A 13,883-nucleotide genomic window follows, 5' to 3' on the forward strand; every position below is an offset into this window, starting at 1 on the left:
TTGGTTGGTTCAATTCAGCCCTATCTTCAGGAGAATCAATTGTCACGTTCTGACGCTACCATACAATTTTTCAAGTTTATACTCTCTGATTTCGAGTTGTTAAATTTATGTGAGCTTTTTTTTATATTAATAATATATTTTTAGTAAAAATATATTATTATTTTATTACTAAAAATTAAAAATTATTGTTTTATTTTTTTTTTAAATTAGGTATATTTGAATTTCGAAAGAAAATTGTTAATTAATTGATATAAAAAGTTAAAAATAAAGTTATTTAAACATGGACCAAAACTTGGCGGCTTTCCTCCCTAATATATATGGTCGAACTGGCAAAGTTTGGGCTTGTCCCAATCTTATGGGCTAACGGGCCTCGGACTGCACATCTTAAGGGAGGGTGCCAACGTTAATGAATAAACTTGAGAAGCTTCCTTCTCTGGTACAAGCCGAATAAAATAGGGAAATATGAGATGGCAAGAATTTCGATTCTCATTCGGTTCGGTTTGATGAAATTTAACAATTTCTTTTAAATAAAAAAAAAATTAAAGTTTAGTTTAATATCAAACATGATGAATCCTAATTCAATTTAAATTAATATGAGCTTAATTATTTCTGATTCAATTTTAATTTTAAATTGGGTAAATTCAGTTTTGATTTCAAATTCAACTGTAATCAAAATTAGGCCATACTGATCACTGATCCAGCCAATAATGGCAATTAACTTTGTCTTTCACATGTATATGAATATGATACAATGAAACTTTCCTTGGCTCAAAGGTATTAAGATTTTTATTTTTTTTAAGGGAATATGCACACACACAGGTTCGAAAATAAAATCAATCCACGAACAAACACACACAGCAACTCTTAAGTAAAATCATAGTAATTTTATTAATTTACCCTAATTTATATAGATTATGCACATATTCACAATTAATATGAAATTTTAAAGGAACTTCTTTAATATAGCACTATTTATATCTCTATAATTTATTTTGTGGCTTAATTTATACCAGATAAACTGTGTCACGTTCTAAAGGGTCAAAGAAGATTGGCTTTGATTTTTTTCCCCTTATCTGCCTGACGGAAGATAATATCTATGTGCTAGCTTCAAACATACTTTTGAAGCTTAATTTGAACTGAAAAATTAATAAAAAAAAAAATGATAAGCTATTGCGTTTTTTGATGAACTTGGTATTTCATTGAGCTGGAGATTGAAGGCCACGACAAGAAATAGTAGGGGATATGGATCAAATGGAAGGATCTGAGAAGAAGAATCCTTTTAACTTTATCAGGCTGCTGTCTGCTGATCATTATCATATTGAATGACGCTGATCTGAAATTGGCTGTCGTTTTCTTGTTTGACAGGGTATCACGTATTCGTCTGTGTAACTATTGTTGTTTTAGATTGTTGATTCCATTAAAATATATTTCGAAAATACCCAGCTTAGGCTAACTCTATCTCGTAATGCAAGCAGTTTTGCTTGCCTACCTTTGATGTTGGGCACTTGGAATTGTGGAAATCGACAAATTGAATTGAATGATTCTATAAAGAGAGTTGGACTGTAGACAAACATGGTTCTGAGAACCACGTGTTACCCACAAAGGCACTCCTTTTATTCAAATCTCTCTTAACTTTTTTCAACAATATAATCAAACAATGTATGTATTATGTTTAAAAATATGATAAATCATGTCTATCACTTTATAAATGTAGTCTTCTACCTCTTCCCTTCCATCAGATTCCGACTTCCTCTCCACAAGTTCAGTTTCTGATTTCCAGGCTTAAGAAGCCAAACCTTTCTGCAAATTCAGGGTTTTGGGTTTAAGGGGTTTGATCTTTTCATGGGTGCCAATGAATCTCGTTCTTCGTCTGACACAAATGGTGAGGGTCCTTCATCCATGCCCAGACTCGGTGACATACCAGAGAGCTGCATGGCGTCGATTCTAATGCACTTGGACCCGCTTGAGATCTGCAAATTGGCTCGATTGAACCGGGCCTTTCACGCTGCTTCTTCCGCTGATTTTATTTGGGAATTGAAGTTGCCTTCAAATTATCGGTTTATATTGGACAAAGTGTTTGATGGTAACAAAACTATGGCAGATTTAGGGAAGAAAGATCTTTATTCCAAGCTATGCAAGCCTAGCCCATTTGATGGTGGCACAAAAGTACATATTTCTCTCCCCCTCTATGTTTGTCTATGAATATGTACGTGGATGCTTTCGCATTAATTACTCACAGAAAAGAGATTTTGGCTATGAACAGGAAATGTGGCTGGATAAGGATACTGGTGGAGTTTGCTTATCCATTTCTTCCGAGGCTCTAACTATTACTGGGATTGATGACCGGAGATACTGGAACCACATTTTTACGTATGAATCAAGGTGAGATCTTAACTTTGTATATGCTTAAGATTGATTTGGTAGATCAATCAATACAGAATTTGCAAGTCTATAAAGATTAAGGTCTCTTTCTCTGTTTCGTGTTCGTGATATTAATATGATCGTTGCATGGACATTGGAAAGGGAAAGGGCGGTTGAACTTTTACATTATAGAATGGATTATGCTTCTGAGTAATGCCAAATTTAGTACTTTTATGTTTCTTCCAATTGTAAATTTCAAGTAAACATTGATACGATATTCTTTACTTTTTGGATATATGTAGATTTCAGAAAGTTGCATATCTTCAGCAGATTTGGTGGCTTGAAGTAGATGGAGAGTTTGAGTTTCAATTTCCAGCGGGAACATATAGCCTATTCTTCAGACTGCAGCTTGGCAAGTCCACAAAGAGAATGGGTCGCAGGGTTTGTAACACGGAGCACATCCATGGTTGGGATGTAAAACCTGTGAGGTTTGAGCTAACAACTTCGGATGGTCAACATGTTGTGTCCCAATGCCTCCTGGACAATCCTGGGAACTGGGTTCACTACCATGTGGGAGATTTTGTAGTGAAGCATCCGAATGAATTGACCAACATCAAATTTTCATTGACACAGATTGACTGCACTCACACTAAAGGAGGGCTCTGTTTAGATGCTGTTTTTATATACCCCAGTAGCTTTGGCAATGAGATATGCAGACCGTTCAGGTCGTGACCAACCCATTTTGCATACTTTTTTTTTTCCTTTTTTGAGCATTGAACATCACAGTAAACAACTGTGCACATGTAAAAAAGTGAGATGATTCAAATAAAGATACTTCATATATAAAACCATCAACGGCTGGACAGCAAGGTGAATTTGCTACGCAGACCATGTAGTTGTTATGATTGGAACGAAGGTGATGAATTATAGGAAGATATGCCTCTCTGAGCCTACTTGAATAAATTTTAACTTCCCTTGTCTATGTTTTTCAGCTGAATAGAATTGAAGTATGGGAACACTTTTTTCTGATCAAGTGTACATGGAACACAACAACATAATGACAGGGCGGGGAGGTTGGATTTGCTGTCGCAACAAACCAACATATAGGAGTTTTTCATATGAAGTCATTGGACAAAAATGGGACAAACTATGCCATCATGTGTAAAAGGAATGTGGTTTGCAATTTTGATATTAATCTGGCCCAGCTTTCTAGTGACTCGACTTTAATCTTCAATAGATTTAGGCCTTGGTAAAGACATTGCATCCAGTAACGGCTTCTCATGCACCATCCCTTCTTATATTTATTTGCAGGTATATCGGTGGAGACTCGAGTATTATATGATATATTATTTTATATATTTATTTATCTTGTAAAGCTTATTCACAATAAAGTCTAGCACATCACCTTTCACCCCTCAACTATGCAAGTCAGCTGATATAAATAATAGTCTAGTAAAGTACCAGAAACCATCACTTGCAACTGAAATTCGAACTAGAAATGACACCAATATATTATTACCATTGCAAATAAGCAGAATGAACCATAACGCTAAGTTGGCATTAAATAGTGAGAAACCTTTATGGCGTGGCAAATTGCTCAAAAGTTACACCAACAGGGATTTTATATCACAAGTTCAAATAATTATTTTAACTGACATGACTTCCTGAACAGAACAGAATTGTATCTTCATGCGGTCTTGGCTTTTGGTTGTGATGGAAGTAACTGCATAACAGAAGAAATCCATCAATAAACAAACTATAGAAATCTTTAAAGTCCAACGCATGTAGATATATATATATATATATACCTGATAGCAAGAAATTAAAGAGCTAACAAATCCAAAAGCTCCTGTTACACGAGGGGTAACTTTCTTCGGTGCCAATTGAAGTAGCCCAACTGCAACTACAATATCCATGGCTGCCTTAACCAAGGCCAGTGATCTTTCATTTGATTTTTGAAGTTTAGCCCGGTATTGTTCATTCTGCATTAAATGAACAATTGTAAAGTAATAAGAATGGGATGCTACATAGGAGCAACAGTCATGGTCAGCCTAAAGTGACATCAGTCACATAATATACATACTTGATATTTATCACTGTTCTTGAGCTCCTTCTCTAGCTTCTTCACTGATGCAGAAAGCCTTCCAATCTCTCCAATCTGACGTAAAAAGAATAAAGCACAGCATTAAAACCATGTGCAGCTGGTCAAAGGCCCCCTTTTTTATATCCTGTTTCTTCTTTCTTCACTTCCATGTCTCTTTCCCCCGCCCCCCCCCCCCCCCCTTTTCTCTATCTCTCTCTCTCTCTCTCTCTTTCTCTCTCTCCCCTTCCTTCTTTTCCTATTTTTAACTTTCTTTATGAGAGGGTGTGGCATACTGGCATGTGGGGAGGGTCAAAATCAATCTTGCAAGGGAAAAAATAAAAATAATAACAAGGAGAAGATAAAGAAGTTACAAACCTCCACCAAAGTGGTACAGACTGAGGATCCCATCCAACAGTAAAGAGATATCCGGCCAATTAGCTCAGCTCGTTCTTTGTTCTATTAAAATGGGGAAAAAAAAATCTGTCACAGAATCCATCAATGAATATACAAAAACTGGATAGGAAAAGCATTTTCATACCTTATAGATGCCGGTTCTACCAAGCCAGACAATTTGATCGAGAAATAAGAAAGTTGACAACAATGCATTTTTTGACTGAAACAAGCAGCAATTGATAAAGTCACAAAGAAGAATGAGAACAAGATGAAATTTTATTTACGAAAATAAATATTAACTGTCCATCCATACCTTTCCCAACAAAATAAGAGGAAGGGGAGTTCCTTGAGGGACAAGGCTAATAAGAGCATGCAGATCATTGACAAACTGCAATTCAACAAAATTAAGCAGCATAAATCATGCTAGAGGGCAAACGTAAGAGAAATGATACAGTATTGGATTCCACATCCACTAGCAGAATGAAAAATCTATTGGTTTCCCTGACAACATGAAAGACAAGAAGAAATACTGCAAAATTTGTTCCATTGGCTCACAGCTCATTGATTCCAACCATTCTTACCCGGAAACAAACAAATAATCAATTTAGAGCACTTCCAACCTTCACCAAGTGTGTTATGCTTTTGTTTTTCCAAAAGGAAAGACAAGAAACAAGTTTCTTAAAAAATAAACCACAACAGGCACCTGGCTGACCAACAGCACCAAATGAAATGCAACTTAACTTAATTTAACACTTAATGATTAACAATTCTCTATATAAAGTGAATCCTGACCTTAAGAAGTCGGAAAACTTTCCGGGCCAAGCTGGTTGATTTGTCCACATTCTGGGCTGTACCAGGCTGTCCATTACTCAAGAATTTTGAACCATATTGAATTGCCCTGCAGATCTTGTCTCTGGCTTCTGCCTTGTTCAGATACAAAACTAATAAACCAAGTTCTGCTCTAGTTGCATCCAGTGAACTCATTTTTTATCCTGAAAACAACTGTTATAGTCAACATAGCAGTTATTGATTAACCCATGAAGCATCAGAGAATAACAATAAAATAAGGAAAAACAATGCTTGAATATCAAAGATAGACAAATTGGTCAACCAAACTAAAATTTTCTGCTTTAAGAAAGAAATTGTGGGGCCTTCTCTCCCCTTGGTTTCTGGAGGGGGAGAGGTGGAATACTCCAAACAGAATTTCTCCCCTGAGCATTTGTATGAAACTAAAACAAGTGAAATCATAAAAATTTTCGAATTTAACATGAATAATGCAAAAGTTATTATAGTTGTTCCACTAGGCCTCTTTGCCATGATAGTTGACCTTAATCGTTTAGGCTTATTCAATTCATTCGTGAGCGACTGAGGTTAATCCCCATAAGAACTGAAATTTTCTATTTTGCTTTTAGGAAGTTGTGGCCAGGACGCACTCCTAATCCTCAAAACAACACAAGTTCCCGGCATTGTTACTATGCGAAACCAAACAAAATATGCTCAACTAAAACAGATAACCAGTAGAAAATCAGCAGATATATGAAACACTAAAAATTTTCTGAAACTGCAAACAAAATGGCAAAATTTTACAAAAAATTAAGGATTGAGTATTGGGCTGCTAAGAAAGGCTGAAGAGATAACAGTCAAAAGAGATTCAAAATCGTGATGTATCTCATTGACCTGATAAAAGCAAATCATTCCACCCAGCTGAGCCTATATCTAACGCTCATTTAAGTTTGCCAAATTTACTTTTTAACCATATAAAATCCTCTGGTTTTCCTCTTCGTTTAGCCAGCAAGAAAAAAGAGAATACCACCACCATTAAAAAAAAAAGCAGGAATCAGACAACGAAATTCTAATCATGAAAATTCATATCCACAATCCACTATAAGCAAGAAAAACTAGAAAGATTACGAGATTATAAAAGAAATAAACAAAAAATTACTAAAAAAGAACAAACTTGGAAAACCCAATTAGCTGCAAGATTAATCACGTACTCCAATTCCACGAGAACAAAACATAAGAAACGTCAGAAAACATCAAATAAACACCAACATATATACCTCAAAGAGATTAGATCAGCAATCAAAAAGGTTAGGGATTGAAAATTGAATACACGAACAGAGAGAGAGAAAGAGAGTATAAAAGTACCGAATGGAGTCCCCAATGGATTTAGCCTCGAAAACCACAATTGGCCTTTTTCTTCGCTTTCTCTCTCCGTATAAAAAAAATCTACAACACCAGAGTTAGCAATCAGAGTCTGTTTTTGCTTCCCTGTAGAGCTAATAACGATAGGCCCCTAATAAGGGCTCGTTTGGCTCTCTCTTTCTTTCAACTCTAAAACAACAGAACAAACTCACACTTAGGTTTCGTGTAGCACTCCATTGTTGACCGTTGCTCATCTCTACTGTTGATCTCCACCGTCGGTTTAGATTTGTAATATCAAATCTAATGGCTGTGGCTACGGGTGGGTAACGTTGTTACGTGAGAGTGTGTGTATGTAATAATAATAAAAGTATGAGAAATTATATGATGCCGTATAATTCTACGCGTCTATTTATCATTATTATTAAAAAAATATTATCTTAAATATATCAGTTAAATATTATTAAAAAATAATTATTTTTATATTAAATAGTAATATTTTCAACGACAACTAAAATATTTAGCTAAAAGAGAGTTTCAATTGGTTAAGGGGAATGTTAAATGCATCGGAGTAAGACTAAAGAGTGAACACCTCTCTGCTCATTCATTTGATGGGTGAATGGAAGGATGTCATGGTGGTGGGGCAGCCACCATAGTGTTGTAACCAACAATATCTTCAACCATGTCATGTTTAGTGCAAGCCTACCCAGACTTGCTTAAAGTTTCTCCAATATGCTTTTCCAAACATAAAGGAAATTTGGCAGTACTCTCTGTTTCTATAGGATTAGGCTGTCAATATTGAATTCAATTTGCATAAAAAAGGGCAAGGAAAGGATAATTCATTGCACAATTCAAGAAAGATACAACTATTGCCATTGTCACAAGCCCCCAGTTGCTGAACTTGTTAAATTCAATAAAATTTCAATTCAGGTTAAGAAACTTAGTCATTTGAAAATAAAACCATAAGCAGAAGGACTGAAGCTATAAGATGTCCCTGCCCTGTCCCCATAGCCTTGAGGGCTGGAGATGTCAACGTCTTTAAGATGGTCAATATACAAGTCCTAGGATTGAATCTCAAGCAAGAACATCATCATTGAAAGGGATTGACATCTATAGTTTGAATCTTTTGCCAGAGTCTGATTCGGAATCAAGTTTTTTTCTTTTAAAAAAGAGAAAATTAAAAAAAAAAAAAAAAACTTCTCAATTTTATGTGTATGAACGTGCTTATTTTGTATCTTCAAGACTAGACCTCAAGACTCTCACTCAGTAATCCCCTTAAGTCAATGAATTGATTCACCTGTGCAGGCATGACCTATACATAAAAAATATATATATAATATAGAATATATATTACAACAACTTGCAACCCAAAATCTTTGTTGCAGTTAATAACGTGCCCTAGATTACTTCCTTAGTCTACTTTTATCTGTTATTAGTACATAAGCAGGCCAGTGAAAAACTAAGTTCTATAAGCAAACTATCCTTATTGGTGTATTAAGCAACTTGGAGAACAAAGAATAGGGAACATATCAGAAAACTATAATTCTTAAGAGTCTGATTTTTCTGCAGCCTCAGGCTTTCTTTTTGGCATGCTTTTAACTCGTCGCCAATAAAGACAAAGTAATAACAGAACATCAAAAAATTACAGGGAGCAGGATATGAATATGAAAAATGGTACTAATGAAAGCTAAGATTGAATTGAACATACATAATGAAAGGCTACCCTATGTTAGAAGCTGAGGACATGTCTGTCTTACCTTCAGTAGTAATGCCTGAGAAACAAAACAATCCATAAGACCAGAAATATGGTTACAGTAGAAAAGGAGAGCTTTGGGGAATCTTATACATTTATATAAATATAAGATCGATTGCATAGATTATTAGCACACTTTTGGTGCTCCAGTTCATCATTGATTACTGTTTCATGCAGACAATGAAACAGAGATTACATATGATAAAATTAAAACTTTATCATACACAAAAGAAGGGGTACAAATTTTCATCTATTTTCTGCTGAACAAACTTCTTAATTTCCCTCTTTCTAATCGCTCGAGCAGCTTCTTAGCCCCTGGGATGTCCATCTCAGTGAGCTTCTTGAGGTAACCAATTGCACCGTAGGAAATCATAAGCTTTTTACATTTCTTGCTTGAAGAAAGAGATGCTAGGCAGGACACAGCGTACTTCTTTGCAGTGTTTTGTGGACTTGGGTCAAGCAATTGCACCAGATTTGGCACACTTTTATCAATCTTTTTAACTTCTCTGCAATTCTGTGAAAGGTTTACCAAACTTGCAATTGCTTGTGCAGAAACCTCCCTAACACTGTTTGATTTAGCCTCGAGCAATTTGATGAACAGAGGAATGCATCCAGCTTCGCCCACCAATTTTTTCATCTCCGTTGAGCTGCAAACCCGACAAATTGCAGATGCAGCGGCTTGTTGTGCACCCAACGATCCAGATTTAAGGACATGAACCAAGCGAGGGAGGAAACCAAGAGAAACCAACATTTCCACAGACACTGAGGTTACCAAATTCCTTAATGCTGCAACTGCAGATTCTTGGGGCAATGGACCATCTAGATATGCCAATAGCCTTCGGATTCCACCTTCTGAAATGACAATTCTCCTTAGATTGTTATTGCTGGCAGTGAGATTTTGCAAGCATTCTGCCGCATATTCTTTAGATCCTAGTAGAATTCCACAATCAAGGAGATTGATCATGACTTTCACAATCCCTTCTTCAGCTAGATTTTGTCTAACCTCTGGTACAACTGATATGTTCTTCAAAGTACAAGCAGCTGCAGCCTGTGATACTGAATCGCCAGTTCTACAAATTTCAATCAATGGTCGAACTCCACCATGTCCAACAATTGACCTAGCTGTTTCTGTTGTCATTGACAATCTCTGGAGCGAGATCGTAGCCTTCTCTCTGCCCACTGTGCTACCGGACTCGACAAGCCTTATTAGAGGCGCCAAAACACCTTCAGAAACAAGCCAATTCTCACAAATCCCAGATTCTGCAAGCGAACAGATTACAGTAACAGTCTTTTCCCGAATACGAGGAGAGGTTGCTGTTAATAGCTGGACCAGAGCAGCAATATTACTCCGGCCCAGAACAGCCAAAACGGTCTTGTCATCCTCTTTCATGACCTCAGCAAGGCTGTCAAGAGCTTTGTGCTTTGCTTCCAAGTGCCCGATCTGAAGCCGAGCAAGCAATTCCCTTATATTGCTATGAACGGCAGCCTCAGGTTCTGTTGATGAACCGGCCACAGCAGAAGGCAAAGTAACTTCACCAAGCACCCCAGTCTTAATCAGAAGCCCACAATCTCGCAAATTCAAATCCAATTTCCCGGATAAAGAATCAAGATCACTCTGCATCCTAAGTTTACCCTCGTATTTCTCACTGTTACATAAATCTGACAATTCAATTGCTTCTTTCAATGTCTTTGACACAGCCTGCAATTGCTCCTTGCAAAGTGCATTCTTGGAGAAGCAAGGGTGGCTCGATAAGTCCGATAAATGCGAGGGGATCTGCTCCAACTTGGAAATTATCATCTTCCATCTACCTGGGAACCCCTTCACAGCTTTGGCCTTATCAAGTGCCAAGGGAACAAGCTCTTGCGCATGTGATAACCAGTCTTCGACTGACTGAATATCTTGTATTACTTCTTTTCCTTTATCTTCCACCATGATTTCTATATGGTAAGGATCAGATTGGTCAAGAGAGATACACCAACTGAATTACAGAGAAAACCAACTCTCAATTGATAACCCAGCCAAGAAGAAAAGAGAAAGAAATGATACTTTCATAGAAAATTCGAAGGCAGTGGAGCAGTTGCAATCATCAGGCATAAATTATAAACAAAGGGCACCGGTTTTAAAATAAAACAGAAACAAAAACAAATAGGCCAACATCAATAGCTTCTAGAATCTTGCATGATCACACAAATCTTGTTTCATTGAGAACAAGAACCGACCAACAAAATCAAAGGTCCTATATAAAGATGCCCACAGGACTACATGAGTCATATCCATAGCTTTTTCAAGTGATAATTAAATGATAACCAAAATTAAATCTACTTTGATGACAATACTAAACAACTTTCAGATAAAAAATAACAAAATCGCGGATCAAATCATGGTTAACAAAGGAAGTTATTTTTAACTCAGCTGTTCAATTAACAAAACCGTCGGCCAAATGATTTTCTTTCAAATACCCAAAATACCCTTTTGAATATCACCACAGGTATTTGGCGGATTGTCAAGGATATCGTGGGAAGTGAAAAAAAAAAAAATTCTGCAACTTTACTCTTCAACCATATCTTCTGGAATTTTGTAAGACTATCCTGATTTATATCCAACGGTCAAGAAATTTGGGGAGAAAGCAGGATTCTGAGCCGTATTACCACTTTTATCCCCATAAATATTAACTAGAGCTGGTGAGAGAGATAAAGATTGAGACTTTCCTTTGAAGAGACGACACAAGTCTCTATCAACAGTTGTATACATATCGAGTGTATTTAAATTTATCAAAGATGAAATCAATGGACCAAACCCACTCAATGTCGTAAGACAAATCAAAGCACTATGCAAAATACCTCAAATTGCTTTGACTTCCCTTAACATTCAAAGCTATTCACCATTTAAAACAGACCCAGATGGAGGCCTCTGTCTTTCTCTATCTCCCTCTACAGTATCTTGTGTTTCTATAAGAAAAGAAAAAATACAACACGAAGAAAATGAGACCCCAAAAAAAAAAACAGGGATTAAACACCATAAAATCAGATATGAAGATTAGAGAGAACGAATGAAGGCCAAATACAAGAGCAAAGGTAGAAAAGAACAAAAAAAAAAAAACAAAGTTTCTTCTTTTATGAGTGGGGATCATAAAAAGCAAGCAAAATCCACGTCAAGAGCCAACCTTTAAGCCTCAGGAACTAGAATTTGTCCTTCTCTCCAGAAAGCAATCCACATAGCTTGATCTTCAAACCTCTCGAACTCCTTTCACTCTCTCTCTCTCTCTCTCTCTCGTAACAAGAAGATGCTTGAAGGAATCAGCAACCCACTACAGCTTTGTCTTCAGTCTCTCTCTACGCTGGATGCAGCAGCAATCAGCCTCAGTTTGATCTTCAAATTGTTTCCCAAAAACCCTTATAAAAATTCAGAAGTGCACAGGAGCTGCTGTTTTTGCAGCCCAACAGAGAAGCAGAACAAAACGGTCGAAAACACTTTTAAAAAATACCAAATAAATAAGACAGGAGAGGCCCCAACTCGCTGAAGTTTGAAAAACCCAAGTAAACTATTCGAGCTTTAACACTACCAGACAGAGAGAGCATAGCGTAGTCCCATTCAAAAATCAAACCTTCTTCAAATCTGAGGGTAAAAATCTTTCTCTCTCCTCTTCCAGGCTAGAAGGATATGTGTCAGAGCTCCCTGTCTGCTTAGATTCTCTAAGATGTAAAAGAAAACGCATTATTATACTCCGCCGTGTTTCCAGATAGAGAAAGAGAGGATTAAATATCGAACATGATTAGGGTCGTACAGAGGATTCGACCGTTGAGATCTGGTGAAATTTGAATGTGCTCTCCGAACCTTTACGTTACCGATGAGCTCAGGTGGCGAGCTGGTTCCACGTGTGAGATGGGGACGGGTTACAATTTACAATTTTTTTTTTTTAAGTTGAGTTGTGGCAAGTGTGTGGCTCCTCGTGGAGTTATGGACTTGGGCTGGGCCATTGAGGGTTGAAGGTCAAAAAAGTAATTTTAATTTTTTATGAGAAAAAATAATTTTCATTTATAAATTTTAATATTTGAGTTAGTATTTAAATTATATAATGATTAGAAATAAAAATCTCCATCATAGCATTAATGATAGATGAAGTTTTTTTTTTTTTTTTTTTAAATGCATGAATTTGTATGTCAAATTTGCCCTTCCCTTCTTCCATTGTACAAAAGGGCACCGACAAGTGGCATCTCTTTTGGGAAATGTAGTCATTGAAGACGTGCGATGTTATCTATTAAAATCTATACATAAAATGTCAACTTAAGAATAAAATTAGGGTAAAAAGTGTTATATTCCAAAGTTTACAGAATCCGATTCACCATATCAAGCTATCATGATTTTTTGCATTAAGACATTTCCGTGATGGGCCCATGAGCCCAGACGATATTATACGATAAACTTATTTAATATTTATCTACTTGATCTAAATAAAAATTAATTATATTATGATCATAGTATACAAAATAACTTTCTTAAATAAAAAATTTTACTATAATATAAATGTCAAAATATATTATAAATGAACAAAATTTTTAATTTAATAACTTTACAAAATATCTCTTTCAGATTATGTTATTATTTTTTTATTAATTAAAAAAATTATTTTCTACTCTAAAAGTATATGATTCCTTTCTCATAAATCATGATGCTCACTATTCTTAATTTATGCATGTTATAATTTTCGATTAATAAAAGAAAATCCACGTCAGCAAGCAATCGAAATTGAAATATATCATACCCAGCAAGTTCATCGGTTTGTAAATTGTTAATAATTTATTCAATCATTGTTAAATTTAATAATAATTAAGCTTGGACATGTAATTATTAAAATAAATTAAGCATAATGATGATGCATTTACGAATCTTCTGCCAAATATCAGTCCCACCAACATGAATCATGTGATGCAATAACAGAGGGATATTGCGAACAGAAAAAAAATTTGCGAAATATATTATTCCACACATCAATTTTATTAAAATAGTTTTATAGTATTTAAAATTTTTAAAATATTTCATGATGTGATTTAATTTCTGTAATATAAAATTAAAATATTTTTAAAATTTTTAAATTAAAAAGTGTAAATTTTAATTACGATTATAACATAATGATTTATTAACTAATATCA

The 13,883-nt window shown here is 35.6% G+C and overlaps 3 protein-coding genes across 8 annotated transcripts; 1 reads left to right on the forward strand and 2 right to left on the reverse strand.

Moving 5' to 3' along the window:
- The first annotated feature begins 1,590 nt into the window (after window positions 1-1,590).
- Window positions 1,591-3,294, forward strand: LOC110670560 (F-box protein PP2-A13-like). The gene is made up of 3 exons (XM_021832648.2): window positions 1,591-2,166; window positions 2,264-2,382; window positions 2,664-3,294. Exons 1-3 carry the CDS (start codon window positions 1,843-1,845, stop codon window positions 3,091-3,093), a joined length of 873 nt encoding a protein of 290 aa, XP_021688340.2. The 5' UTR covers window positions 1,591-1,842; the 3' UTR covers window positions 3,094-3,294.
- A 553-nt stretch (window positions 3,295-3,847) lies between these two features.
- On the reverse strand, window positions 3,848-7,235 carry LOC110669527 (peroxisomal membrane protein 11C). Of its 5 annotated transcripts, none has more exons than XM_021832649.2 (8): window positions 6,986-7,235; window positions 5,630-5,829; window positions 5,151-5,225; window positions 4,983-5,057; window positions 4,820-4,900; window positions 4,445-4,519; window positions 4,170-4,343; window positions 3,848-4,084 (listed from the first exon to the last, which is right to left on the reverse strand). In XM_021832649.2, exons 2-8 carry the CDS (start codon window positions 5,819-5,821, stop codon window positions 4,049-4,051), a joined length of 708 nt encoding a protein of 235 aa, XP_021688341.2. In that variant the 5' UTR covers window positions 5,822-5,829; window positions 6,986-7,235; the 3' UTR covers window positions 3,848-4,048. The 5 variants fall into 5 exon arrangements, with proteins under 5 accessions (XP_021688341.2, XP_021686923.2, XP_021688342.2 ...); XM_021831231.2 differs by having other exon boundaries at window positions 5,630-5,839; window positions 6,986-7,142; XM_021832650.2 differs by having other exon boundaries at window positions 6,898-7,129.
- A 1,573-nt stretch (window positions 7,236-8,808) lies between these two features.
- Window positions 8,809-12,367, reverse strand: LOC110652128 (vacuolar protein 8). Of its 2 annotated transcripts, XM_021807680.2 has the most exons (3): window positions 11,897-12,367; window positions 11,574-11,681; window positions 8,809-10,711 (listed from the first exon to the last, which is right to left on the reverse strand). In XM_021807680.2, the coding sequence occupies exon 3, from the start codon at window positions 10,663-10,665 to the stop codon at window positions 8,983-8,985; it is 1,683 nt and encodes a 560-aa protein (XP_021663372.2). In that variant the 5' UTR covers window positions 10,666-10,711; window positions 11,574-11,681; window positions 11,897-12,367; the 3' UTR covers window positions 8,809-8,982. The 2 variants fall into 2 exon arrangements, with proteins under 2 accessions (XP_021663372.2, XP_021663433.2); XM_021807741.2 differs by lacking the exon at window positions 11,574-11,681.
- Between the last annotated feature and the right edge of the window lie 1,516 nt (window positions 12,368-13,883).

The sequence above is a fragment of the Hevea brasiliensis genome, chromosome 2 (genome assembly GCF_030052815.1).
Source record: "Hevea brasiliensis isolate MT/VB/25A 57/8 chromosome 2, ASM3005281v1, whole genome shotgun sequence".
In the NCBI taxonomy this organism is placed as follows: Eukaryota; Viridiplantae; Streptophyta; class Magnoliopsida; order Malpighiales; family Euphorbiaceae; genus Hevea; species Hevea brasiliensis.

Bases quoted from the DNA above. Each gene is read 5' to 3' on its own strand.
- LOC110652128 (XM_021807741.2), bottom strand. From the start codon at position 10,665: ATGGTGGAAGATAAAGGAAAAGAAGTAATACAAGATATTCAGTCAGTC.
- LOC110670560 (XM_021832648.2), top strand. From the start codon at position 1,843: ATGGGTGCCAATGAATCTCGTTCTTCGTCTGACACAAATGGTGAGGGT. The intron at 2,167-2,263 runs GTACATATTTCT...GGCTATGAACAG, and splicing joins CATTTGATGGTGGCACAAAA to GAAATGTGGCTGGATAAGGA. The intron at 2,383-2,663 runs GTGAGATCTTAA...GGATATATGTAG, and splicing joins ATTTTTACGTATGAATCAAG to ATTTCAGAAAGTTGCATATC.
- LOC110669527 (XM_021832649.2), bottom strand. From the start codon at position 5,821: ATGAGTTCACTGGATGCAACTAGAGCAGAACTTGGTTTATTAGTTTTG. The intron at 5,226-5,629 runs GTCAGGATTCAC...GTTGAATTGCAG, and splicing joins AAGTTTTCCGACTTCTTAAG to TTTGTCAATGATCTGCATGC. The intron at 4,085-4,169 runs GTATATATATAT...TCTGTTATGCAG, and splicing joins CTTTAATTTCTTGCTATCAG to TTACTTCCATCACAACCAAA.